The 26,088-nt window shown below is 32.1% G+C and overlaps 3 protein-coding genes across 5 annotated transcripts; all 3 read left to right on the forward strand.

Annotated features, from left to right (window-relative positions):
• Window positions 1-1,329: 1,329 nt before the first annotated feature.
• Window positions 1,330-24,625, forward strand: LOC105130940 (uncharacterized). 3 transcript variants are annotated; one of them, XM_011033671.1, is made up of 5 exons: window positions 1,330-1,451; window positions 20,944-21,350; window positions 23,901-24,038; window positions 24,133-24,432; window positions 24,465-24,625. In XM_011033671.1, exons 2-4 carry the CDS (start codon window positions 20,963-20,965, stop codon window positions 24,381-24,383), a joined length of 777 nt encoding a protein of 258 aa, XP_011031973.1. In that variant the 5' UTR covers window positions 1,330-1,451; window positions 20,944-20,962; the 3' UTR covers window positions 24,384-24,432; window positions 24,465-24,625. The 3 variants fall into 3 exon arrangements, with proteins under 3 accessions (XP_011031973.1, XP_011031974.1, XP_011031972.1); XM_011033672.1 differs by having other exon boundaries at window positions 24,133-24,385; window positions 24,477-24,625; XM_011033670.1 differs by having other exon boundaries at window positions 24,133-24,625.
• LOC105130989 (uncharacterized) lies at window positions 1,465-2,008 on the forward strand. The gene is made up of 2 exons (XM_011033737.1): window positions 1,465-1,852; window positions 2,001-2,008. The coding sequence occupies exons 1-2, from the start codon at window positions 1,465-1,467 to the stop codon at window positions 2,006-2,008; spliced, it is 396 nt and encodes a 131-aa protein (XP_011032039.1).
• On the forward strand, window positions 4,637-15,776 carry LOC105130939 (putative SWI/SNF-related matrix-associated actin-dependent regulator of chromatin subfamily A member 3-like 3). The gene is made up of 19 exons (XM_011033669.1): window positions 4,637-4,953; window positions 5,183-5,316; window positions 5,426-5,561; window positions 5,690-5,743; window positions 6,196-6,336; window positions 6,437-6,588; window positions 6,666-6,756; window positions 6,992-7,183; window positions 7,424-7,567; window positions 7,724-7,876; window positions 8,101-8,168; window positions 8,323-8,445; window positions 8,548-8,647; window positions 8,754-8,866; window positions 8,953-9,070; window positions 14,003-14,461; window positions 14,569-14,640; window positions 14,726-14,824; window positions 15,390-15,776. Exons 1-19 carry the CDS (start codon window positions 4,687-4,689, stop codon window positions 15,510-15,512), a joined length of 2,739 nt encoding a protein of 912 aa, XP_011031971.1. The 5' UTR covers window positions 4,637-4,686; the 3' UTR covers window positions 15,513-15,776.
• Window positions 24,626-26,088: the final 1,463 nt, after the last annotated feature.

Consider the following 26,088-nt stretch of genomic DNA (forward strand, 5'->3'; position numbering starts at 1 on the left):
TAAGTTTGGTGATAATAATACAAGAATGATGATTTTTCAATTTTTTACAAAATAATATTTATTTTTAAACACATTATGTACTATTTTATTATCAAATTACCATACCCTTTTCAATAACAAATGACTCGCATGCATAAATACTGCACCACATAAAATTTTATTATGATATTTTCTATATAAATAGCACTAAAACATGTATATTGACCTTAACTTCTCTATATTCATTCAACCATTACAACCTATATAGTTTGTAATCTTTAATAGTATTTAGATTTAAATTTTTAACAAGTATAATACTAACAACATTAACATAACTTCTACATTTAATAATCATATTACATAAATTATTACAAATATAACACATTGCATGGAAAATATCCTTCATTTGCTTCCCAAATCATCCTTTTTAATTTAAACATTTAATGAATGTTGAAGACCAATAATTTCTCTTAACTGAAAACTCTATATCCTTATTATTACTATCTTAAAATAGTGATATCTCATTATTATTATTATTATTATTATTGTTACTTTTAAATTTATGATCTTTTAAAATCATTATTTTTTTGAATTTAATTTTGTTATGATCTTTTAAAATCATTATTTTTTTGTTCGAATATTAAAAAATAATATATCCAACTATAAAACACCTTAAATATTTAATATCATGATTAAAGGTAAGTTTAGTATTAAATTTATATTTAGAAATAGTAGCAACTTCTTTCTTTATCTTAAAAGGTTCGGCTTAACACCTATATTTGACTCAGTTTAGAAAACACTATCTCTCATATTAAGGGTGATTATTTTCGGTTTGGTTTTTAGTTACAAAAACAATTACTTAAAATTTTGTAAAATATAAAAAAATCTAAAACTAAACCAAAATTGGTTCCAACTGACTGGTTTTAGTTTAATTCGGTTATTTTATATTAAAAACCAAAACTCAATTGATCGATTTTGATTTTGTTCTATTCGATTCAATTTTAGGCGGTTTGGTATCAGTTTCAGTTATTTTATATTAAAATCTAAAAAACTATATATTTTTTGGCTTTTTTTACTTTCTAATGGGCCTGGTTTTGATTTAGTTTTGTTTGTTTGATTTTTTTTTTATTTTGTTTGGTTTTTTAGTTTAGGTTTATCAAACCAAAATTAAATGGAATATTTTTTTAAATATTTTATTTGGTTTTTTGTTTTATGATTTGATTTTTTTAATTAATTTTTTATACGAAATATTTTTTTAAATATTTTATTTAGTTTTTTTTTGTGATTTGATTTTTTTAATTAATTTTTTATAGTTTTCCGAGTATCATATTTTTTAATTTTTTTTGCTAGCCTATGTGATGAAAAGAAATCTAAATTACAGAAACCCCATTTTCATTTGTATGTATTTTGTAACTTGGAAGGCTGAGGATAACTAGATCCAAACTGACGCAAACAAACACAAGCTCAAGCTCCACCAAGAAAACAATGTCCATATCAATGTCTTTGCTCTCTCCGCCACTAACTCGCTTTCAACCTTCCAAACCCCATTTCACCTACAAATCGACACTCTCTCTCGGACCCACAAACCCTCCTTTTCTCCTATCCACTCCCAAGGCCTCTACAGACAATGGAGGAGCTGGAGTTTCAGCCTCCGCTGCCACTGTAGAGGAACCAAAATTGGAGCAGAAGACACCAGAGTCTTCTGATTCAGTTCCTATGGCTGAAAATAGCTCTAATGGAGCAGTGGCTGCTGGGGGAGAGGAGAAGGTTGAAGTGAGTAAATTTGGGGACCCCAGGTGGATTTCAGGGACTTGGGACTTGAAGCAGTTTCAGAAAGATGGGAAAACCGATTGGGATGCTGTTATCGATGCTGGTGAGATTTTTTTATTGGGTTTTGGATTCTAGTTTGAGTGATTATCTGCTTCATGACTAATAACCAGTTTCTTGTTTGTATGGATTGGATTGTGGATTCTCAGTGCTGCAATTTTCTTTCTTTATTGAATTTTTGTTTTTTCTTTTAGCCACTTAGTTCTCATGCAATTAAGGAAACACAAAGGGTGTGTTTGTTGTAGTTTCAAATGATATTCCGAATTGCTCTCCTTTTCTCCGCATGTTTTTGTAGAATTTGTTTCCTTTGGAGAAAAAATTAACATCATTTGCAGCTGAATAGAGTCAATTGTGTAAAACTGAAAATCCAATGGTTTTACAGATGGTTCTATAAATGTTTGATCTGCCATTGTATTTGTTAGGTGAGACATGGACTAGGTAATTAAGGCAAATTTTCTCTTAGCAGAGGTCATGATCATCTTAGTGGCTGTGTTTGTGAATTTATGTTTAGAAAGAGAGAAAAATGAAAATGGCTTCACTGATGCTGCTAGAATAGTGTTATGGTTTTTTTTTTTTATATAATTTCACTCTTCGTAAACTTAATTTTTTTAATTTATATTTCAATTTCATTTTTTTTAAAAATTATACTTTTTTTATTGTTGGATTATATGTCAGTCTCATGGATTTATTTATTTATTTTTATCAATTTTGACCTTTAGTGTGTGTTTGGTAGTTGATCTATTATAATTAGAGTTTTGTATTTTTTTTATTTTTTTCAATGAATTTATTTTGTTCTCATAACTTATGTTTTACCTTTAGTTGATGCAAGTTATTTTAAAAAAATTCAATTTTGAAGGTTAAATTAGAAAGAAAAAAAATAGCTAAAGGAAAAAAAATAGCTAAATTGAAAAAAAATAAAATTACATAAACTTTAATTGAAAAAAAAGATTGAAAATCAATAAAATATTAACAAAAAGGTCAGGGAAAAAAAGTCATAAGTGAAAAAAATAAGTATCAAATTAGAAAAAACAATAAATAATAAATTATAATTTAATTATTAAATTAAAAATATAAAAAATTATAAAAAGATCATCAATGAAAATAAATAATAAAAAAACATGAATAAAAAACCTAGAGGTAAACACATCATTTTACTATATAAAAAAAATTGGAAAAAATTAATTTACCTCTAGCAATCTTTTAAGGAATAATAAATTACTAAAAAAGACTAAATTACCTCTATAACCAAGGCTCAATTTTTTCTACTCAGGAATAAAATGATACATAGACATCTAGTGAAAAACACACTACCGATATTTTTCCTATTGATTCGCGCTTTGTCACGGGTCGGATTACTTTTAAAAAAAAATGTAAAAAATATATATTAAGAGCATGTAGATAATTTTTTAATAATGACATTAAACCTGACCAGGTAGGTTAATTTTGAAATCTTGTGACTCATCTCCTTGTCTAACTCAAGTTTTCAATTAAACCACATGGGAGCTAACTCAACTTAAATCGATAGATTTCATAGGTCCAAATGTATCCTTAATGATCGATAAAAACATAATTTAATTTTTAAAAAATCTTCAAGATGATAATTTTTTGCTAAATACTAAGATAATGATAGATTGGATCGATTTCAATCTCCTCATGACCTGGTTATGGACTCTATTAAGTTTAATAATTTTTTATTTTTTATTTAATTATATGATAAAAATAAATACTCACAAAACAGAGAGCCAACCTAAAAATAAGCACTTATTTGAAATAATTATCTTCGTAGAAAGTAAAAAAATAAATCAATAATGTAATTTATTTCTCAATCAATCCAATATTAAATGATGAAATTGAAAAACAATAAATTAAAAATAATTAAAAAAACAAAAAAAAACACATATCATATCGATAAGTAAACTCGTTAAATCTATGAATCAAGTAAGTTAGGCTAATATGTCAAACTTGTAATCTAAGTTGTGGACTCCACTAAGATTATTTTTTTTCAAAACTATTTTTTAATTAACTATATGATAACAAAAAATAGATGCTTGTGAAATCAACCATCAACCCAATACTGTGATGTTTTTTAGATCGCAATAACTTCATAAAAGGCAAAATAAAACTAATTTTGAAATTAAATTCTCAATTAACCCAGTATTTAATGATAAAATAAAAAATAATAATTAAAAAAAATTTAAACTTACTAAACATGCGAACCAAGTCAGCTAGCCAAATATATAAATAGATCTATGAACTTTATAAAGTTTAATAACATAAATTTTCTTTGAAACTTTGTTTTTAACTATATATATAAAAAAAATAGATGATAAAAAAGTCAAGTTTAATAAACAAAATTCACCTCATCAAACTCGTAAACCAAGGCAACTTGGATTACCCCAATAGACCCACAAACCATACTAACTTTATAGAAAAATAAACTAAAAGGAAAAAATAAAACCAAATTCTCAACTATCCTAATATTAAAAGATGAAATTGACAAAAAAAATAAATTAAAAAACCATAACAAAAATTCAAAAAAAAAAAAACACTATGAATTACTATTGTCATTTATAGCGTAATGTATATAAACAGTGGTTTTTTCTCTTCATTTTTTTTGTTATTTTATAAAGTTTAATAACATGAATTTTCTTTAAAACTATTTTTTTAACTATAGAAGAAAACAATACATTATAAAAAAAAATCAAATTCAACTAAAAAAATCAACCCACCACATTCATAAATTAGGACAACCTGAGTTACCTTGGTAAAAATGTAAATCACGTTAACCTCATATACTCCCAATAAAACAAAAAACACGAAAAGAAAAATCTTCGATATTTACGGATCAATCGCGACGACCCAGAAGCAAGCAACTATTAAATGAGTACGCGAACAGGCACCGGGATTCGGGTCCAAACCCATGTCAGAAAAGAATTGGCTGATGAGAATGTTGTTGAAGTGGAAACTGGTGATTTCCCAGAAGAGAAAGATTGGTACTTGGTTGGTGGCTCTCTTATTACCGCTTCATCAACTACTAAAGGAAGGAAATTGGTGGACAATGAAATAGTCCATTTTGGTTTCTCTAGTTTTGGCTCCAAGTATCATAGACAGGGCATTATTCGATTCTCTACTAAAAGATTTGGAGAGGTCAGTTTTATTGCTATTAGTTTCTTTACTGGAGTCTTAGATTTTTTGAAATATAAAAAAAGATTTAACTTTATTTATTTCTTTATCATGTATTATAACCGTGCAAGAGTACTTATGAGCGATAAGTTGATTGTTTATTTGAATATATTTCTGATTGAATATATTTCTGAACATGGGTTTTTTTCATTTTCAAGGATTGCGATCACTTGATTGTTTTTTTTTTGGTTAGATTGGTAGGCTTCCGATGGAGTGGGGAAAAAGTGTTGTTCCACTCGTGAGTTCTGGCAAGGTTAGAGTTAGTGGACGATGTGTAGCTGCACCAGAGAACCTTCAAATGTTGCAGGATGTTGTGTTGTATGTGAGGTAAAATTCTGTTTTTTTTCCTCTTATTATTTCAGTTTGGATCTGTTTGGCAATGATTTTGACTTGATTGGTTGACTTTTCATAGTACCTATTTTAATTTGTTTGCCAGTTTCTATGTTCACCAATCGATATTCACTGAGTTGTGTATTTCAACATGGAGGCTAGCTGCTCCTCCAAACATTGATCCTACAGTTCACCCCCTTGCTACGTTGTTCAAGTTACTGGACATGAAACCATATCAGAAGGTATCATTAATTTTTATTTTCCTTTGTAATGTTAAATTCTAACTGTTATATACCAGTTTGTGATTTTGATGGAGTCTTTTAATTGACTTTTGCTTTTTATTCTTGACCTTTTATCCTTGTTCAACCAGGCTGAATTTAGTCCTGCAGAACTTGACTCTCGAAAGCGACCCCTCAACTATGAAGTATGTATGCCTATACTTTTGTCCAACAATGGAATTGTTTTGATATATTCCACTTGCTCTTGTGAATGTAGATGTATCTAATTTTTGGTTCTTATTATTGGTTAATTAAATGCTATGTCAAGAGCTGGCATTTAAAGATGACCTTTTTGTAACTTGGATAAAATATAGTGCATCTGGCCTTACCATTGTATTGCCCCGTATGGTTGAAACCTTCGTGCAACTGCATTTGACATCTTGAATTTGATAGTGCATATGGAAGTTGCTTCTAACATTCCAATTTTTACAAAAAGAACTACTGTTAGTTTGTTAAATCTTATTGAAATGACTGAATTCATCTCATAACATGGAACTGTAAGTGTTGTTGTTTCCAGCATCTGAACTATTTAAAGCATATGGTTAAATTACGAGTGCATTCATTTTAGTGCGAATACTTAAATTGTTGATAAAAACAGGATCCAGAGGAAGATGCCCTTATGTTGCATGTAGTGAAAAGGGGATCAGGATGCCAGCAAGATCAAGAGAAGGATGAACAAGCTTTCTCTGAGTCATCTTTGAATAAACTTGTTGGTGCTGTAGATACATATGACTTGGAGGTAAAAGCTTTAAATCTCTTATTTCCAGGATCGAGGGAATATATAGCTCTGAATCTCATCTTTAGCATCTTCCCCTAATCATTCTCTTTTAATTGTGCAGGAGATGGAGCCTCCATGGACCCTAACCTGTAATTTGAAACCGTATCAGAAACAAGCTCTCTATTGGATGGCTGAATCAGAGAAGGGAAATAAAGCTGAGAAAGCAGCAGAAACTCTTAATCCATGTTGGGCAGCTTATCGCATATCGGACAGGTACGTAGTTTCTAACAAATGAAGTGTATGCTCCACATGCTAACATTATGAAACTTGACCGAGCATGCTTGATGCAGGAGGGCTTCATCGCCAAGCATTTATTTAAACATATTTTCTGGGGAAGCCACTACTCAATTTCCAACTGCATCACAGATGACTAAAGGGGGAGTATGTTTCTAAACTGTCCAGCTTATTTTCAGATCAATATGCCTTGGCCTCATATTATTGTGCTTACAATCGTTTTTTTTTTGTTTTTTTCCTTGCTTGATAATTATGTTGTGTTGAGATTCGACTTGTTTACTCTTCCCATTTTCCCTTTCATTTGCATGTGGGCGACACATTGCATGTGCATTTTCTTGAGGGGAGGTGGTGTTGTTGTCTGACTTGATAAGTGCCTCTGTAGATACTAGCTGATGCAATGGGACTTGGAAAGACAGTGATGACAATTGCTCTTATACTAGCAAGACCAGGCAAAGGAAGCTCTGACTGCAAAGAAAGAGTAAACAGAATAGAAGATCCCCGCGCAAAAACCATGCCTAAAGCAATGGGTGGCACTCTTATTATCTGCCCCATGGCTTTGCTAGGCCAGTGGAAGGTGATTCTCTTCCCTCATGATGTAAGATAATGAAAAGAATCTTGTATAATATCCCTGCCTCTTTTCTAGTCTCTGATTAGAGATAGAATATTTCGAACTATGGTGTCACAACATCTACGGAGAAAAATAGTTCCTTATAATAATTCAATTAATTGATAGATGCTTTGAATATTACATTGTAGCGATACTGTTATTCTTTTATGTCTTTTGTTCTACGTCTTAATAGGTCTTTTATGCCAGGATGAGCTTGAAACCCATTCAGAGCCAGGAAGCATTTCCATTTTTGTTCACTATGGCGGGTACAAAACAAATAACCCCAGGATTGTATCTGGATATGATGTGGTCTTGACAACATATGGTGTCCTAACTGAAGCTTACAAGCATGTAAGAACATACTTCTTTCATTTATTAATCAATTTCGTATGGATATCAAGAGGTTTAAATTATTAAGCTGTACTTTTACCAGTTATTTCATCTTTCTTTAAGTAATTGTTCTAGTAGTTTCTCTCCCAACTTCAAACTTCTTTTGATCTGATACAGGATATGGAGAATAGCATTTTTAATAGGGTTGAGTGGCATAGGGTGGTGCTAGATGAAGCTCATACCATCAAGTCCTGGAAGACCTTAGCCGCAAAGGCTACATTTTCATTGTCGTCATATTGCAAATGGTGTCTTACTGGGACACCTATTCAGGTCTGTTTTCTTATTCATTAATGCACATTTTTCTCTGAAATTGCTGATGCACAGAAGTACTATATGTTTTTCCTCTTGCTTTATGTTATCCTTTCTAAGTAGCTATTTTTGAGAAGTACTCTCTTTTTCAACAATTTATCGTGGTTTTGGTGTACTAGATATCAAGAAAGTGGATGCCCATTGCTTGAGCAATTAACAAATTCTCTCTTCATCTATTGTTACAGAACACCTTGGAAGATCTGTACAGCCTTCTGTGCTTCTTGCATGTTGAGCCTTGGTGCAACTGGCCATGGTAGGAATGCACGCTCATTGCCCCTTGCTGATTGGTGTAAAAAAATAATATGATTCTAACTTTCACCTAGACTGAACTTTAATCATTTACTCAGGCATTTATTCTGGGATTTGTTTCATGTCTTTGACCATAATACAGTCTGACTTTGGAATAGGTGGAACAAATTAATTCAAAGACCGCATGAAAACGGAGACACTAGAGCCATGAAGTTGATCAAGGCTATTTTGAGGCCGCTAATGTTGAGAAGGACCAAGGATACAAAGGATAAGAAGGGAAGGTGAACACTTGGTCTTTCAACCTTTCTTCTTATTGTCATTATTATTTTTTACCGCAGCAAAAATCTTTTTCATCATTATGTTGTTTGATGCATTTGATGTAGACCCATACTTGTTCTTCCTCCAACTGACATTCAAATAATCAAGTGTGAACAATCGGAAGCTGAACGTGATTTTTATGATGCCCTTTTTAGAAGATCAAAAGTGAGTGTTAGTTATTGTCACCTTCCATTTAGGATGAATTATATTGAATATATGATGGAAACAGAGTTCAACTGAGTGTTTTTTTTTTTTTTTTAAATCTGAACAGGTCCAGTTTGAAGAGTTTGTTGCTCAGGGCAAGGTTCTGCACAACTATGCATCTGTCCTTGAGCTGCTACTACGACTGAGGCAGTGTTGCAACCACCCATTTCTTGTTATGAGGTGGGACTAGAATTGAAGATATTTTCCTTTATTTGTTAAAAAGAAAGCGAATTTTCTGTTTTTGTTTCTAAATTGTGAATGTGCAGTCGAGCTGATATCCAACGATATGAGGAATTGAACAAGTATGCAAGAAGGTTTGTGGAAACAAATTCTAATTCTTCCACTCCAAGGCAGTCAGCTGCCACTGAAGCATGCATTGAAGAGGTTGTTGAGGCCATCCGCCATGCTAGTTCTGCCACCATAAGGCAATCGGCACCTACTGTCAATATATTCTCTTTTATTTCATTTTTTTAATAGCTATTAGTCTTTCTTTTGTAGCTGTCAGTATATTCTCCTTTTCTTATTCTATTTCTTTCATAGCTGTCACTATATTCTTCTTTCTTTGTTTAATTTTTGTCATAGCTGTATATCCCTGGATTCTCTCAAAAGATCTCAATTATTGTTTAGGCCTAATATTAAAGAATCTGATTATGTTTATTAGATGCTAGAATTAAGGGTTTTGATACTTCTTGATGTATATATATATTGTAACTCTCTTAGTGAAAGGTGGACAGAAAACATTTCAGAATTTCTCTTGTATTATCTTGTCATGGTATCAGAGCCAAAATTCTGAAATCAATTCATCTTGTGTCTAGTTCCTTATCTGGTTCTTTTATTCTGTTTTTCTTGGACTTGATCTTTTTGTTCTTGTTTCTAGTTAAATCTTGTCTATGGAACGATCTGAACATTTTATTGTTCGATTTACTGGAAAGAACTATTCTGCCTGGGCTTTCCAGTTTCAGATTTTTGTCAAGGGAAAGGAATTATGGGGTCATATTGCTGGGACAGTTCCTGCACCTGACAGTGAGCAGGAAAAGGAGAAATATGTGAAATGGGAGGTGAAGGATGCTCAGATTATGTCTTGGATCCTTGGAAGTATGGAACACTCCATGCTTCTCAATCTCAAGCCTTACAAATCATCTAGAGAAATGTGGGATTACCTAAAGAAAGTTTACAACCAAAGCAATACAGCACGAAGGTTTCAATTGGAACTTGAGTTGGGTCAACTCAATCAAGGTAGTATGTCAATACAAGAATTTTATTCTTCCTTTGTAAATCTTTGGGCTGAGTACACAGACATTGTGTATGCAAGTGTACCTCTTGAAGGACTTATTGTTATTCAAAGTGTGCATGAGACTAGCAAGCGTGATCAATTTTTAATGAAGTTAAGAGGGGAATTTGAAGCAATCAGGTCCAACCTGATGAATAGAGAACCAGTTCCTTTCTTGGATATTTGTGTAGGAGAGCTTCTCAGGGAAGAACAACGGATCATTACACAAGCTGTCTTGGAGCAGAAAGCTCAAAATTCTACTCCAATCCCTGTTGCATACACTGCTCAAGGGAGGTTTAAAGGAGGTAGAAATATGTCAAATGTTCAGTGTTATAGCTGCAAAGGATTTGGGCACATTGCCACTACTTGTACCAAAAAATTCTGCAACTATTGTAAGAAAACAGGGCATATCATCAAAGATTGCTCCATCCGGCCTCCAAAGAAATCTGAAACCGCCTATAATGTCTCGGTTGGTTCCTCCAATACTCCTAGTCCTGGTCAGTCCTCTATTACCCCTGAAATGGTCCAACAAATGATAGTTTCTGCCCTTTCTGCTTTAGGCCTTTCAGGTAACCGAAATTCCATTCCTAAGCCTTGGTATTTTGATTCTGCTGCTTCTAATCACATGACCAACACTGTCTTACCTTTAAATAATGTTAAAAAATATAAAGGTAATCTTCATATTCGTACTGCCGATGGTAATCCTTTGTCTATCACAGCTGTTGGTGATATTTCAGCCCTTCTAAATACTGTCTTTGTGTCTCCTAAGCTGTCCACTAATCTCATATCTGTTGGCCAATTAGTTGACAACAATTGTGATGTTCATTTTTCCAAATTTGGTTGTTTTGTGCAGGATCAAGTGTCCGGGAAGATGATCGTGAAGGGACCTAAAGTGGGACGTCTATTTCCCTTGTTTCTATCTCCCTCTCCTATGTTAAATTATGTTGCATGTAATGCTACTCACTGTGATAATCAGGTGTGGCATAGACGTTTAGGACATCCTACTTCTCATGTACTTCGAGTCTTGTTTAAATCTGGTTTATTAGGAAATAAAAATTCAACTTCTTCTCATAATGATATTGTTGATTGTGCATCTTGCAAACTTGGTAAAAGCAAAACACTTCCTTTTCCATTGCATAAAACTCACACCACCAAACCTTTTGAAATCGTGCATACTGATGTATGGGGTATTGCACCTGTCATTTCTCATGAACATTATAGATATTTTGTTACATTTATAGACGATTTCACTCGTTTTACTTGGGTATATTTTCTTCGATCTAAAAGTGAGGTTTTCTCTGTGTTTAAAGCCCTTCTTGCCTTAGTTGAGACACAATTTTCTGCCAAAATTAAAATTCTGCAATCTGATTCAGGTGGTGAATATATGTCAAATGCATTTCAATTTTTTCTTCAAAGTCATGGGATCATATCACAACGTTCTTGTCCTTTCACCCCACAACAAAACGGTGTGGCTGAAAGAAAGAATCGTCATCTTCTTGATGTTGTTCGAACTCTTCTCCTTGAGTCATATGTTCCTTCTCATTTTTGGTGTGAAGCTTTATGTACTGCTGTTTATTTAATTAATCGATTACCATCTCCTCACTTGAACAATGATTCTCCCTATGTTCGTTTGTTTGGACATGCACCAAATTATTCCAATCTTCATATTTTTGGATGTGTTTGTTTTGTTCACCTTCCTGCACATGAGAGAAATAAACTTACTGCTCAATCCGTCAAGTGTGCTTTCTTAGGCTATGCTGTCACCCAAAAAGGATTTCTTTGTTATGATCCACATGCACGTCGAACTCGTGTCTCTAGGAATGTTATATTTTTTGAAAATCAGCCTTTCTTTTGCACCCAACAGCCTTCTGTATTTCCATCTTTATCTGTTTTACCATCTTTTTCTAAGTCGTCAACACTAATACAAAGGTTTAAACCTGGTTATGTTTATCATAGACGCACTCCTGCTTCTGCTCCTTCTCCAGGTATCACCGAGGTTCCTTCACATCTTCCTGCAACATCTGATCCTGATCTGCCCATTTCCTATGATCCCCCTCCTCTTCGTAGAAGCTCTAGACCTCACAAACCTCCTGAAAGGTATGGTTTTTCCACTCCTGTGGCTATGTCTACTACTCTCTCTTCTATTTCCATTCCCACTTGTTATAAACAGGCTAGCAAACATGAGTGCTGGAAACAAGCTATGGAGGCAGAACTTCACGCACTTAAGGCCAATCATACTTGGGACATTATTTCTTGTCCTTCACATGTTAAGCCTATTGGGAGCATGTGGGTTTATACTGTGAAACTCAAGTCTGATGGATCTTTGGATAGATACAAAGCTCGATTGGTTGCTCTTGGCAATAAACAACAATATGGCTTCGACTATGAAGAAACCTTCGCACCCGTTGCTAAGATGACTACGGTGAGAACACTTCTTGCTATTGCAGCCTCTAAAGCCTGGCCTTTATATCAGATGGATGTAACCAATGCCTTCTTGCATGGGGATCTTAAGGAAGAGATTTATATGACACTTCCACCTGGTATGTCCATAAAGGCTTCTAATGCAGTTTGCAAACTAAGACGCTCTTTGTATGGGTTGAAACAAGCACCTAGAGCCTGGTTTAAGAAGTTTCGCAACACTCTTCTCACCTTCTCCTTCACACAAAGTCAATATGATTCATCCCTTTTCTTTTACAAGACCACCACTGGTATGGTATTTCTCTTAGTTTATGTTGATGATATTATCCTCACTGGTAATGACATTGGGTTGATCACCAAGCTTCAACATATGTTACATAGTACATTTCAAATGAAAGATCTTGAACATCTCACATATTTTTTGGGGCTGGAAGTTCACTCTAGAGATCATGGTTTGTTCTTAAATCAACATAAATATATTCAGGATCTCATTGAGCTTGCTGATTTAAAGAATGCTACTGCTGTTGATACACCAATGGAGGTGAATGTGAAATACCGAAAAGATGAAGGCGAGCTTTTGCCTAATCCTTTTTTATATCGGCAACTTGTTGGTAGTCTTATCTACCTAACAATTACAAGGCCTGATATCTCCTATGCTGTCCATATAGTTAGCAAATTTATGCAGGCACCTCGACATCTTCATCTTGCTGCAGTTCGTCGTCTTATTCGATACTTAATTGGGTCCCCTACTCGTGGGTTGTTTTTTCCCAAACATTCTACTCTTACCTTGACTTCCTATAGTGATGCGGATTGGGCTGGCTGCCCAGATACTAGAAAATCTATTACAGGCTGGTGCATTTTTCTTGGAGATGCCTTGATCTCTTGGAAGTGTAAGAAGCAGGATTGTGTCTCTAAATCTTCTACAGAGGCTGAGTATCGAGCCATGTCAGCAGCTTGTTCTGAAATTGTGTGGTTACGTGGTCTTATTTCTGAACTTGGGTTCCCCCCTACTGCTCCTACTCCACTTCATGGTGATAATACTAGTGCTATTCAAATAGCTGCAAATCCGGTCTACCATGAACGCACCAAGCACATAGAGGTGGACTGTCATTATATTAGGGAGGCCTTTACTCGCGGTGTTATCACTCTTCCTCATCTCAATACTGCTCTTCAAATAGCTGATGCCTTTACAAAAGCCTTGACACGCCAACGACATAAGTTTCTCAGTCGCAAATTGATGTTATTCGACCTACCCGCATCAATTTGAGGGGGGATGTCAATATATTCTCTTTTATTTTATTTTTTTAATAGCTATTAGTCTTTCTTTTGTAGCTGTCAGTATATTCTCCTTTTCTTATTCTATTTCTTTCATAGCTGTCACTATATTCTTCTTTCTTTGTTTAATTTTTGTCATAGCTGTATATCCCTGGATTCTCTCAAAAGATCTCAATTATTGTTTAGGCCTAATATTAAAGAATCTGATTATGTTTATTAGATGCTAGAATTAAGGGTTTTGATACTTCTTGATGTATATATATATTGTAACTCTCTTAGTGAAAGGTGGACAGAAAACATTTCAGAATTTCTCTTGTATTATCTTGTCACCTACTCCAGCATACATTGAAGAGGTTGTTGAGGGCATCCGGAGGGGTGAAAATACCGAGTGTCCCATATGCATGGAGTCTGCAGATGACCCCGTGCTTACACCATGTGTACATAGGATGTGCAGGGAATGTCTCATCTCTTACTGGCAAACACCAATATCAGGGATATGCCCAATCTGTCGAACTTCACTGAATGCAAATGACCTGATAGCATGCCCAACAGAGGGTAAGTTCCAGGTTGATGTTGAGAATGACTGGAAGGAGTCTTCAAAGGTTTCCAAGCTTCTGGAATGCTTGGAACATATCCATAGGTCAGGCTTTGGTGAAAAGAGCATTGTTTTTAGCCAGTGGACTTCATTTTTGGATCTTTTAGAGATCCCACTGAAAAGGAGAGGAATTGGGTTCTTAAGGTTTGATGGAAAACTTGCACAGAAGCAGAGAGAGAGGACTTTGAAGGAGTTCAATGAAACCAGGGAAAAAATGGTAAGCAGTTTCAAGTGCCTGTGGTAGTTAATTACCTTCCGGAATATGATGTCTTTGCAGTTCTCGATGGTTTAATAATTTTCTTAACCAATTATCGTATATCTCAGGTATTATTGATGTCTTTAAAAGCCGGCGGCGTAGGCCTGAATCTTACTGCAGCCTCAACTGTTTTCTTAATGGTACATTTTCATATCTTAATTTCTTTTCATAAAGGAAAGAGTTTCCCACCTTTATCTTAAAAATCTGTTATTTTAAAATATGCAGGATCCATGGTGGAATCCTGCAGTCGAGGAGCAAGCAATAATGAGAATCCATCGGATAGGACAGAAGCGAACAGTTTTTGTTAGAAGATTCATTGTTGAGGTTAGATTATACTTTGGATTTTCTTTGGGTTCTCGTCAAATTTCTAGTTGGAATGTGTGAAGATTTAGACCAGAAATGTGATTTAGTTTAGTTTATATTTTGCCGGATTGATGAAGATACACTCATCTATAGTTTAGTTTAGGAACCAAAGTAATCTAGGCCAAACATTATTCAGAACAAAAAAAAAAACATGGGGAAAGGTGGGTGATCTGAACCTAGCTGAAGAGGATTAGGCTCAAGCCTTGGAACAGCCAAAAACAAAAATCTTAAGCTCCTGATAGAGGCACCTTTTGAATTGTTTCTCGAGGCAGCTGAGATTGTATTATTGGTCTGGAATGAACTGCAGTTACTATTACGAACTTGTGATGTTGTGTGACTGAGTGGTTCATTAACAAGTACCTTGAGAACTTTTGCAACCATTTAATTGAAGTAGCCAGGAGTTCGATTGGCAAAAAGGTCCATTAACAAGTATTATCAAGTGTCATCTTGCCTGTGCTCATATATTCTTGTCTTTTCCACTTTCTTAGCTGCTAATCAAATGTTTTGCCACCGACCAATGTGACAGAGCACAGTTGAGGAACGCCTGCAGCAAGTTCAGGCAAAGAAGCAGAGAATGATTGCTGGTGCTCTCACCGACGAGGAGGTCAGGTCCGCTAGGATTGAGGAACTCAAAATGCTCTTTAGATAAATTACAGCTTCTACGTTGTCATCATTAATTTAAAGCCATTCTGCATCAGAATATGTTGAAAACATATGCACTTAGGGTGTCTTCATGTATAGAGTCCTGTGAGGGCCCGTTTTTGTAAATTATGGCGTTTATGATCTATCCATCATTTCATAACCTCTCTCTACACCCAGGAACGCATGCATAATTGTGTTCTTCAATCTCAGAACGTTTTGCCAGCCTACAAATATATATATATATACAAGCTCATGCAGTATTGTACTGGTGGCTCCTAGAAGTTATCTTTTGTGATGTTTTTGCACTGCAAGGGCATGGGAAATAAAGCGAAGATTTTGAAAATTAATTTATCCTCTCATAACACTGAAGTTCTTATTCCTGTATTTTATTTGAGTGCTTGATTTATGTCGTTTGTTATGGGATTAAAAATATTGCATGCTAATGACGGCCTCCTAACTCTCAAAACATTTGTTTTAATAAAGTAATCGTTGAATATCATTTTAATATATAAGGTAAAATACGATAAAGATAATTGATGTTCCGTAAATCACAATTAATTCAATAAAGAACTAAAAGGCACGGAAAATCTTCACAGAAGCACACGTAATATGCAACAAAGTCAATGCATTTCAAAAAAAAAAACTAACAAAAAAGTATTTAAAGAGTCAAAATAAACATGTCCCTGATGGACTAGTGACTAATATTAAATTCAATTTAAATATAACCTAAAATATGTGAAATAAAGCCCAAAACAAAAAATTTAAACAAGAACCCAAGTCTTATGTTTAAAATACTAATGCCACATGTAATGAACTATACAACACAAACATTAAATCTCGCATTTGCTTAAAAAGCTTCCCTTATATCCTGAGAGTCTAGGAATCATTATATCATTATAATAGTGATGCAAAATTTAAGTTTCCTAAATAAACAAGGAAACTTTGATAATAATTCCTCTATTTTCTACCACCTATTTGTCCATGAAAAATAAGGATTCTTTGCATGGTATGGAAACTCCAAGCTTCCAAAACACCATTATAACATTAGGAGAAGTTTCCACCTCTCTACGTAGAAACCTAAGTTGCTGACATATTCAAGCCCACAGACCAATCCTTTTTTCTGATAAATTAAATTAATTAAGTTAATCATCATCACAAGTAGATGATTTGAAGTTGGAATTGAGCTAAATATTATGAACTAATCTATTAAATATGTCTTTGAATTTATTGATCATTGGCATCATAATTGGTCAAATTAGCATCTCTAGTGAACCCTTTAATATTATAGGAAAAAATTCAATCCTGAATCATTATCTATATCAAACAAAAAAAATTTAGAAATAGTTAAAATATCACTAATACCATACTCAATTAAAAGATTCATTTTGTAGATATTATCATTGATTCTCTCTAGAACTAGGAATAGACCATATCTTCTTGGTTATAACTTATATCTCATATGGGATGAAAACCTCTCTTTTCATATATACACCCAAACTCCATTACCTATTTAAAAAATAACATGTTAACACCCTTTATTAGCTTTGGTTACAATTTGGTTATTATTCTTTTTTATAAACTGCCAAACACTTCAATGGAGTGTTTTTATCACTTGTGCTTTTTTACTTCTATCAAAACATATCAATTCATCAACAAGTAAAAAAAATCAAATTTAATTTAAAATCATAAACAATCTCAAATGAGAAATAATTAGTAGTGGAACACACACTTTGATTTTAAGCAAACTTAATGAATAACATATAATCTTTCTAATTTTTAAGATTTTTTTGAACGATAAAACGCAATAGTGTAGCTAAAATTCTATTCATTGCTGATGTTTTCCCATCTATTTGTGAAAGATAAATAATAAAAAACAATAACTTAGTTCCTAACTTTTCCCACAAAACCTTTTAAAAAACTTAATATCGTTATTCAGAGCTATATTCTTAAAAATCCCATAAAACCATGCTATATTCCTAAAGAATAAATTAGTTATGTTGGTTTCATCATCGATTTTATGACATGGTATGAAATATGTTATCTTAGAAAACTTATCTACAACCATAAATATAGAATTTCAACCCTTTTTTAACTTAGGTAATTCTAAAACAAAGTCCATATAAATATATATTTAAGGTTTCTTAGGTATATGAAAAAGAGATACAATAAAACTTTAAACTTAGCTTGTCTAAATGTAATGCATTTGTCACACATTTTTTGCACATTATGTTTCATCTTAAACTACTAAAAATATTAATGCAAAACATATAAAGTCTTTTTAACACTAAAATACCCACATTAAACCACCTTTACGAGCCTTATGAACAAATAATTCACACGTATAAGTATCAGACACTTATAATTTATTCTATTTAAACAGGTAATTATCAAGTCTATAAAACTTTCACAAGCAACATATATATCAGTGAAATCACTATCATTGACATACTATTTTTTTCACACATTTAAGTCCCAACAATTTCATATTTACAATAGAAAAAAGAATATACCTTTTAAATAGTGCATCAACCACTATATTTTTATTACTTTATTTGTATTTAATCACATACAAAAAGGCCTTAATAAACTTCATCAATTTGACATGCTATTGATTCAATTTATCTTGTCCCTTTAAGTGTTTCAGCAACTTGTAATCTAAATGGATTATAATTTGTTTTTGTTATAAGTAGTGTTGTTAACTCTTTAAAGTCTTCACTAATATATAAAACTTCTTGTTATGGATAGGGTAGTTCAATGCTACACCATTAAGCTTTTTACTAAAATAAAAAAAAACAATTATTTCTCTAATATTAAAATAGCTCCAACAACTATTGCTAAGACATTACACTTAATATTAAAAACTTTAGAAAAGTCAGCTAATGCTAATAATGGTGTTGAATTTAACCTCTCTTTAAGAAGATTAAATGTTTTATCTTGTTCAATACCCTATTTAAAATTAATTGACTTTTTAATGATTTCAGCGAGTGCTATATATAGCCATTGTACTAAAATTCTTAACAAACCTCTTATAAAAATTTTGCAAACCATGAAAAAATTCTTGCCTCAATTATTGACTTAGGTATAGGCCATTATTGAACCTTAACTTTTTCCTCATTTATTTTGAGATCTTTTGCACTTTCAACATAACTAAGAAACACAACTTTTTTTATGCAAAAAGTATACTTTTTTATATTAGCAAATAACATTTTCTTTCTTAAAAAACTACACAATTCAAATGCTCAACATGGTCATCCAAGCTTTTACTATAAACTAAGATATCATTAACAATATATCACAATGAATATAGGAATAAATGTACTCCAAACATGATTCATCACTTTTATAAGAATATTAGGCATATTAGTAAGTTCAAATAGTATCACCAACTATTTATAAAGTCCATACTTAGTTTTAAATGCATTTTTCATTCATCTTTTTCTTTTAACTAATATGAAAATATTTATATTTTAAATTAGTCTTTGTATGATCATAAGAACTATGCATTTTAACATATCATTAAACCGATGAATGAGATGTTTATACTTTATCGTAGTATTGTTGACAACACAATAATTAACAAATATCCTTCAAGTTCCATTATTTTTCGGCATAAGTAACATCGAAACAACACATAGATTTATGATTTTTCTTATGTACCCCTTCAGCTCCATAACTTGTCTTTAAACTCTTTGTCTTATTTTGATAAGTTGGTCGGTTAGGAAAAGCAATGCCAGGTACAAGATTGATTTGAAATTCAATTCTTTTTATCGGTAGCAGACCGCTTTTCAAGAAATACATCTTTGAATTCCTATAATACAAAAACAATCATACTAGGAAGATAAGGATCAAGTTTATTAATGTTAAGAAAAGTTTCTTTGTATAAAAGTACAATCATTAGTTGGTTATGATATAACAAAAACTTTTAATCTCACTCTATTTTGCATAAAAACTCATGTATTTTTTTTTCCTCTTATGACTCACCTTATTTTCTCTCTTCTCTGAACCTATTGCCTTTCTATTATTTTCACTCCTCTTGGCCTCACTTTCCCTTTCTCTTTTCAATTTCAATTAGGCTTTATATACCTATTTGGATGATAATGGTATAGGTTTGGTGATAATAATACAAGAGTGATGATTTTTCAATTTTTTACAAAATAATATTTATTTTTAAACCCATTATGTACTATTTTATTATCAAATTGTCATACCTTTTTCAATAACAAATGACTCGCATGCATAGATACTGCACCACATAAAATTTTATTATGATATTTTCTATATAAATAGCACTAAAACATGTATATTGACCTTAACTTCTCTATATTCATTCAACCATTACAACCTATATAGTTTGTAATGTTTAATAGTGTTTAGATTTAAATTTTTAACAAGTATAATACTAACAACATTAACATAACTTCTACACTTAATAATCATATTACATAAATTATTACAAATATAACACATTGCATGGAAAATATCCTTCATTTGCTTCCCAAATCATCCTTTTTAATTTAAACATTTAATGAATGTTGAAGACCAATAATTTCTCTTAACTGAAAACTCTATATCCTTATTATTACTATCTTAAAATAGTGATATCTCATTATTATTATTATTATTATTATTGTTACTTTTAAATTTATGATCTTTTAAAATCATTATTTTTTTGTTTGAATATTAAAAAATAATATATTCAACTATAAAACACCTTAAATATTTAATATCATGATTAAAGGTAAGTTTAGTATTAAATTTATATTTAGAAATAGTAGCAACTTCTTTCTTTATCTTAAAAGGTTCGGCTTAACACCTATATTTGACTTAGTTTAGAAAACACTATTTCTCATATTAAGGGTGATTATTTTCGGTTTAGTTTTTAGTTACAAAAAAAATTACTTAAAATTTTGTAAAATATAAAAAAATCTAAAACTAAACCAAAATTGGTTCCAACTGACTGGTTTTAGTTTAATTCGGTTATTTTATATTAAAAACCAAAACTCAATTGATCGATTTTGATTTTGTTCTATTCGATTCAATTTTAGGCGGTTTGGTATCAGTTTCAGTTATTTTATATTAAAATCTAAAAAACTATATATTTTTTGGCTTTTTTTACTTTCTAATGGGCCTGGTTTTGATTTAGTTTTGTTTGTTTGATTTTTTTTTTATTTTGTTTGGTTTTTTAGTTTAGGTTTATCAAACCAAAATTAAATGGAATATTTTTTTAAATATTTTATTTGGTTTTTTGTTTTATGATTTGATTTTTTTAATTAATTTTTTATAGTTTTCCGAGTATCATATTTTTTAATTTTTTTTGCTAGCCTATGTGATGAAAAGAAATCTAAATTACAGAAACCCCATTTTCATTTGTATGTATTTTGTAACTTGGAAGGCTGAGGATAACTAGATCCAAACTGACGCAAACAAACACAAGCTCAAAGCTCCACCAAGAAAACAATGTCCATATCAATGTCTTTGCTCTCTCCGCCACTAACTCGCTTTCAACCTTCCAAACCCCATTTCACCTACAAATCGACACTCTCTCTCGGACCCACAAACCCTCCTTTTCTCCTATCCACTCCCAAGGCCTCTACAGACAATGGAGGAGCTGGAGTTTCAGCCTCCGCTGCCACTGTAGAGGAACCAGAATTGGAGCAGAAGACACCAGAGTCTTCTGATTCAGTTCCTATGGCTGAAAATAGCTCTAATGGAGCAGTGGCTGCTGGGGGAGAGGAGAAGGTTGAAGTGAGTAAATTTGGGGACCCCAGGTGGATTTCAGGGACCTGGGACTTGAAGCAGTTTCAGAAAGATGGGAAAACCGATTGGGATGCTGTTATCGATGCTGGTGAGATTTTTTTATTGGGTTTTGGATTCTAGTTTGAGTGATTATCTGCTTCATGACTAATAACCAGTTTCTTGTTTGTATGGATTGGATTGTGGATTCTCAGTGCTGCAATTTTCTTTCTTTATTGAATTTTTGTTTTTTCTTTTAGCCACTTAGTTCTCATGCAATTAAGGAAACACAAAGGGTGTGTTTGTTGTAGTTTCAAATGATATTCCGAATTGCTCTCCTTTTCTCCGCATGTTTTTGTAGAATTTGTTTCCTTTGGAGAAAAAATTAACATCATTTGCAGCTGAATAGAGTCAATTGTGTAAAACTGAAAATCCAATGGTTTTACAGATGGTTCTATAAATGTTTGACCTGCCATTGTATTTGTTAGGTGAGACATGGACTAGGTAATTAAGGCAAATTTTCTCTTAGCAGAGGTCATGATCATCTTAGTGGCTGTGTTTGTGAATTTATGTTTAGAAGGAGAGAAAAATGAAGATGTTGCTAGAATAGTGTTCTGGTTTTTTTTTTTATATAATTTCACCCTTCATAAACTTAATTTTTTTAGTTTATATTTCAATTTCATTTTTTTTTTAAATTATACTTTTTTTTTGTTGGACTATATGTCAGTCTCATGAATTTATTTATTTATTTTTTATCAATTTTGACCTTTAGTGTGTGTTTGGTAGTTGATCTATTATAATTAGAGTTTTGTATTTTTTTTTATTTTTCTCAATGAATTTATTTTGTTCTCGTAACTCATGTTTTACCTTTAGTTGATGTAGGTTATTTTTTGGGGCTGTTTTTTTAATTGACTTTTTTATTTTATCTTTTGATATTGTGTTGGTTGAAAATTGACCTTCATAATTTTTTTAATCTTTTTTTATGAGGTTATCTTGATATCACTACTTGAGTTGCTGGCTTGGCTGGTTAAGCTGAGCTTACTTTGTTTATTTTGTAGTTCCTTTTTAATTGAATATTCTTTCAATTAAACTTGATAATGTTTTTTGATTTGCTTTCTATCCATTATCATGATCTTATAACCCATATCGTGAGTTTAACAGTTAATATTGGTTCATTTTTTTTTTGAAATTGATTTTTTTTTATTTCACCCTTTAATAACTCAATTTTTTTTAATTATTTAGTTTTTCTTTCAATTTTATTTTTCAATATAAGGTTGTTTGGGAATTGAGTTTCATAATTTTTTCAATTTATTTTTTGCTGAGTTATCCCAATCTTATGGTTTTAGTTTTTTTTTTTTTAATTTCATCTTTAAACATTGACAGTGAAAATGTTGGAAATTGAGTTTTTGTAATTTTTTTTATTTGCTTTTAATAAAGTTATTATAATCTCATAACTCAAGTCGTGAGTTTAACATGTTAGCTCAAGTTGATTTGAGTTATTTTTTTATCTTTTCTTTTTAATTTAATTTTTTTAATTTCATCTTTAGAAATTGGGTTGGTTGAAAATTGGGCTTCATATTTTATGTTATTTTCTTTCCACGGGTTATCTTAATTTCATTGCCTGGTTTGCTAGTTTGATAGGTTATTTTGGGTTAGCCCGTGTAGTTTTTTTGTTCTTTTTTTTAATTTAATATTTTTTTCAATTTTTTCCTTTGGTATTAGATTGATTATGAATTGACTTTTATAATTTATTTTGATTCTATTTTTATAGGGTTATTATATTCTTATTACCTTGGTCAAAAGATTTGAAAGGTTAACTCGGGTCAATCTAATATGTTGTTGATTTAATATTTAAAAACAAATATCATCTGATATGTTGTTGTATAATATTTTTTTTAAAAAAATATCATATTAAATTTTTATTATTACAAAACACCGTTAGTAATGCTAAGATATTTTTTCAAGTACAAGAAAAAATTAAACTGACATGTAGGAGTGTTGTTTCCAATAGTCTTGTAAAAATTAAATCTTGTGACTGGCAGATCAAGTAGTGGGTCCCGACTTGTCCAAATTCTGCGAGCTGCTGGATGAATGGGTCCAAACTCCATACATGAACTCCTCATCCAACAGCTTGGAATAATGGGTGTTCCGAACCAGTGTGCATCTTATTGTTATTTCCCGGGTTTGTGATATGAATTCGCATGCTATGCGAAGAAAGAGCGCGCTGCCACCATCATTGTATTGATTGCACAAGCTTTGCTACTTAAATGAGATCCCTCTGTACAGAGAGGAATGTGGCATCATACACAAAATATATGAAAGATGTGCTCAAGGATACCAAATTTATAAAGAATTGTTGGTTTGCATTTGAAACTGCTATTATTATTTTTACTGATGCAAACTAGCATAACTAGTGTTTTCGTGGTTCTTTTTCCTCGATGTTGGGAATATTATATTGATGATATTTGAGGCAGTCGCTAACATGTGCTAAAAGATTTGATTATTTTGGAGTTCTATTGAAGCGATATCTTTTCAGTTCTAGGTACATGTTAGCCCTGATGTAGTTAGTTGATTTGTGTAATTATTTCCTTGACATCCAATCTCTAGCAACTCTTGATGGTATTACTCAGCATATATTTACATGCTTTGTTAATCTTTTCAGAGGCTAGGAGGAGGAAATGGCTCCAGTGTAACCCAGAATCATCAAGCAACAACGACCCTGTTGTTTTTGATACCTCAGTAATACCATGGTGGACATGGATGAAAAGGTTCCATCTGCCGGAAGCAGAACTTCTCAACGGTTTGTTAAGATAGTTTTCTCCGAATGTTCACGAGAAAACAGCCCCTCTGGTTCATGAGAAACTATTTAATGTGGTTTCATGTATTCTATGCAGGCCGTGCTGCAATGATTGGGTTTTTCATGGCTTACCTGGTTGATAGCTTGACTGGTGTTGGTCTGGTTGATCAGATGAGCAACTTCTTCTGCAAAACTCTGTTGTTTGTAGCTGTGGTAGGAGTGCTTCTAATACGGAAGAATGAGGATTTAGAAACCGTAAAAAAGTTGCTGGAGGAGACAACCTTCTATGACAAGCAATGGCAAGCAACCTGGCAGGATGAGAAATCCACCAGCCCCAAAGATGATTAGCTGTAAGGAAAATTCAAACTTTGCTTCGTGTTCTCATTTCTCCTGTGCTATTGTAGTATCCTTGATAAGAGCGAAATTTTCATTGTAATATAGGTTTCCTCGAAGTTCATATGCACAGCACTGTTGCTGTTTTCCTGAATGTTAGTGGATTGCATGATAACAAATAATAATCCTAGGAGGGTTGGTCGGCAGTTTCATTTACCAATTATTTACTGCCTGTTGGAAAATATCAACTGTTTTCAAATCACGTCTCAAATTCCCTCTGTGCACACAAGTAAAATAGGATCAGCTAAATTAATATATGAAAACAGAAACAGAAACAGAAACAGAAACATTCAAGCTCCACAATCAACATAAGATTCAGATTGTGTATCGCACTTAGGCACGCCTAGGGCTTTAGATCGCTTGCTAGGCTCAACAATGATTTATTTATGTTTTTATTTTTTTAAAAGAGCTTTTGATATTTTTTTAAGATTTTAATTAATATCAGTCCTCTTATTCTTAAATTGCTTAGTTCATTATTGTTTTCAAGGGAGAATCACAAAAATCCTTTTAATGTTTGATTGTATTTTCACTCTCTCATTGTCTTTGAGAAAACTATTTGATTATTTACAGAATTGCTTTTATTTTTTATTTAATGATTAGAAAGCCATTGTAATACTAATATGATAATTTTATTATCAAATTAATATTATAACTTTGCTAAATTTTTTAAAAGAATTAATCTTGATAATTGGTATTTCATTGCTTCTAGGCTTTTTATCAAACACTTTATTGTAAAATTCAAACGCCACGATAAATGAAACCCTGCAGTGACTCTCGGTATCAAACTCCCATTCCATCATTGAGTTCATGTTGATTTATTTGCTTGACAAATGACAACCCATAACATTAAATCAAACCAGAAAAAGGGAAATCACCATGCTCAGTAGTGGCAAGAGGAAGCAAGCATTCACTAGGAAATTATAGTAGAAAATTGTATTGATTCTTTTGAGATAAGAAAAAAATGAAAATATTGGAGATAGAGAAGATAAAATAGAAAGAAAAAAATATATAATTGTGTTTGTTAGTGATATATAGAATAAAATGATTATTTCTATATTTTTTTTTATTATGATAAATAAAACAAAATAAAATATAAAAAATTTATTTTATCCTTAATATGTGTTGCTATTAAACTTATATGTTTTAAAAGATAATTAAATATTTTTTTACTTTAATTTATATTAAATATTTAAATTAATTAATCCAAGATATAAACTAATTCAAATTTAAAAAAATAAAAAAATAATTGATTCGACCTAACATGTCAATAGGCCAACCCGAGGTAAAGAAGAGAGTGAAAAAACCGTTAACTTTTTTGAACTCTTGCTTTCGGGCTATTTTCTCTTTGGTCAGTACCATCGTTAAACCCTTAACTGCCATTGTTGCTCCCTCCAGTGAAGCCTGGAATAAACTGAAAGAGCTCTACGTAAGCAAATCGCGTACACGTGTTCTTCAATTAAATGAAGAACTCTCTACCATCCAACGCAACTCTCGTTCAGTCAGAGAGTTTCTCATGCAGTCAAAAAGCTTATTGATGAACTCACTCTCGTATCTATCGTCCAGTCTCCAATATCTATCGTCCAGTCTCCAATGGCGACATCACACTCTATGTTCTTCAGGGCATTGGCTCGGAGTTTCGCAACATTGTTGGACCAATTAG

Source organism: Populus euphratica, unplaced genomic scaffold, assembly GCF_000495115.2.
Source record: "Populus euphratica unplaced genomic scaffold, PopEup_1.0 scaffold43.1, whole genome shotgun sequence".
In the NCBI taxonomy this organism is placed as follows: domain Eukaryota; kingdom Viridiplantae; phylum Streptophyta; class Magnoliopsida; order Malpighiales; family Salicaceae; genus Populus; species Populus euphratica.

What these genes read in the sequence shown, in the direction of transcription:
- LOC105130989 (XM_011033737.1), top strand. Translation starts at nt 1,465, where the DNA reads ATGTCCATATCAATGTCTTTGCTCTCTCCGCCACTAACTCGCTTTCAA.
- LOC105130940 (XM_011033670.1), top strand. Translation starts at nt 20,963, where the DNA reads ATGTCCATATCAATGTCTTTGCTCTCTCCGCCACTAACTCGCTTTCAA. An exon ending in GGATGCTGTTATCGATGCTG is followed by an intron (nt 21,351 to 23,900) that starts GTGAGATTTTTT and finishes TAATCTTTTCAG; the next exon opens with AGGCTAGGAGGAGGAAATGG. An exon ending in GGAAGCAGAACTTCTCAACG is followed by an intron (nt 24,039 to 24,132) that starts GTTTGTTAAGAT and finishes TATTCTATGCAG; the next exon opens with GCCGTGCTGCAATGATTGGG.
- LOC105130939 (XM_011033669.1), top strand. Translation starts at nt 4,687, where the DNA reads ATGAGTACGCGAACAGGCACCGGGATTCGGGTCCAAACCCATGTCAGA. An exon ending in ACATGAAACCATATCAGAAG is followed by an intron (nt 5,562 to 5,689) that starts GTATCATTAATT and finishes TTGTTCAACCAG; the next exon opens with GCTGAATTTAGTCCTGCAGA. An exon ending in TTAGAAGATTCATTGTTGAG is followed by an intron (nt 14,825 to 15,389) that starts GTTAGATTATAC and finishes CCAATGTGACAG; the next exon opens with AGCACAGTTGAGGAACGCCT.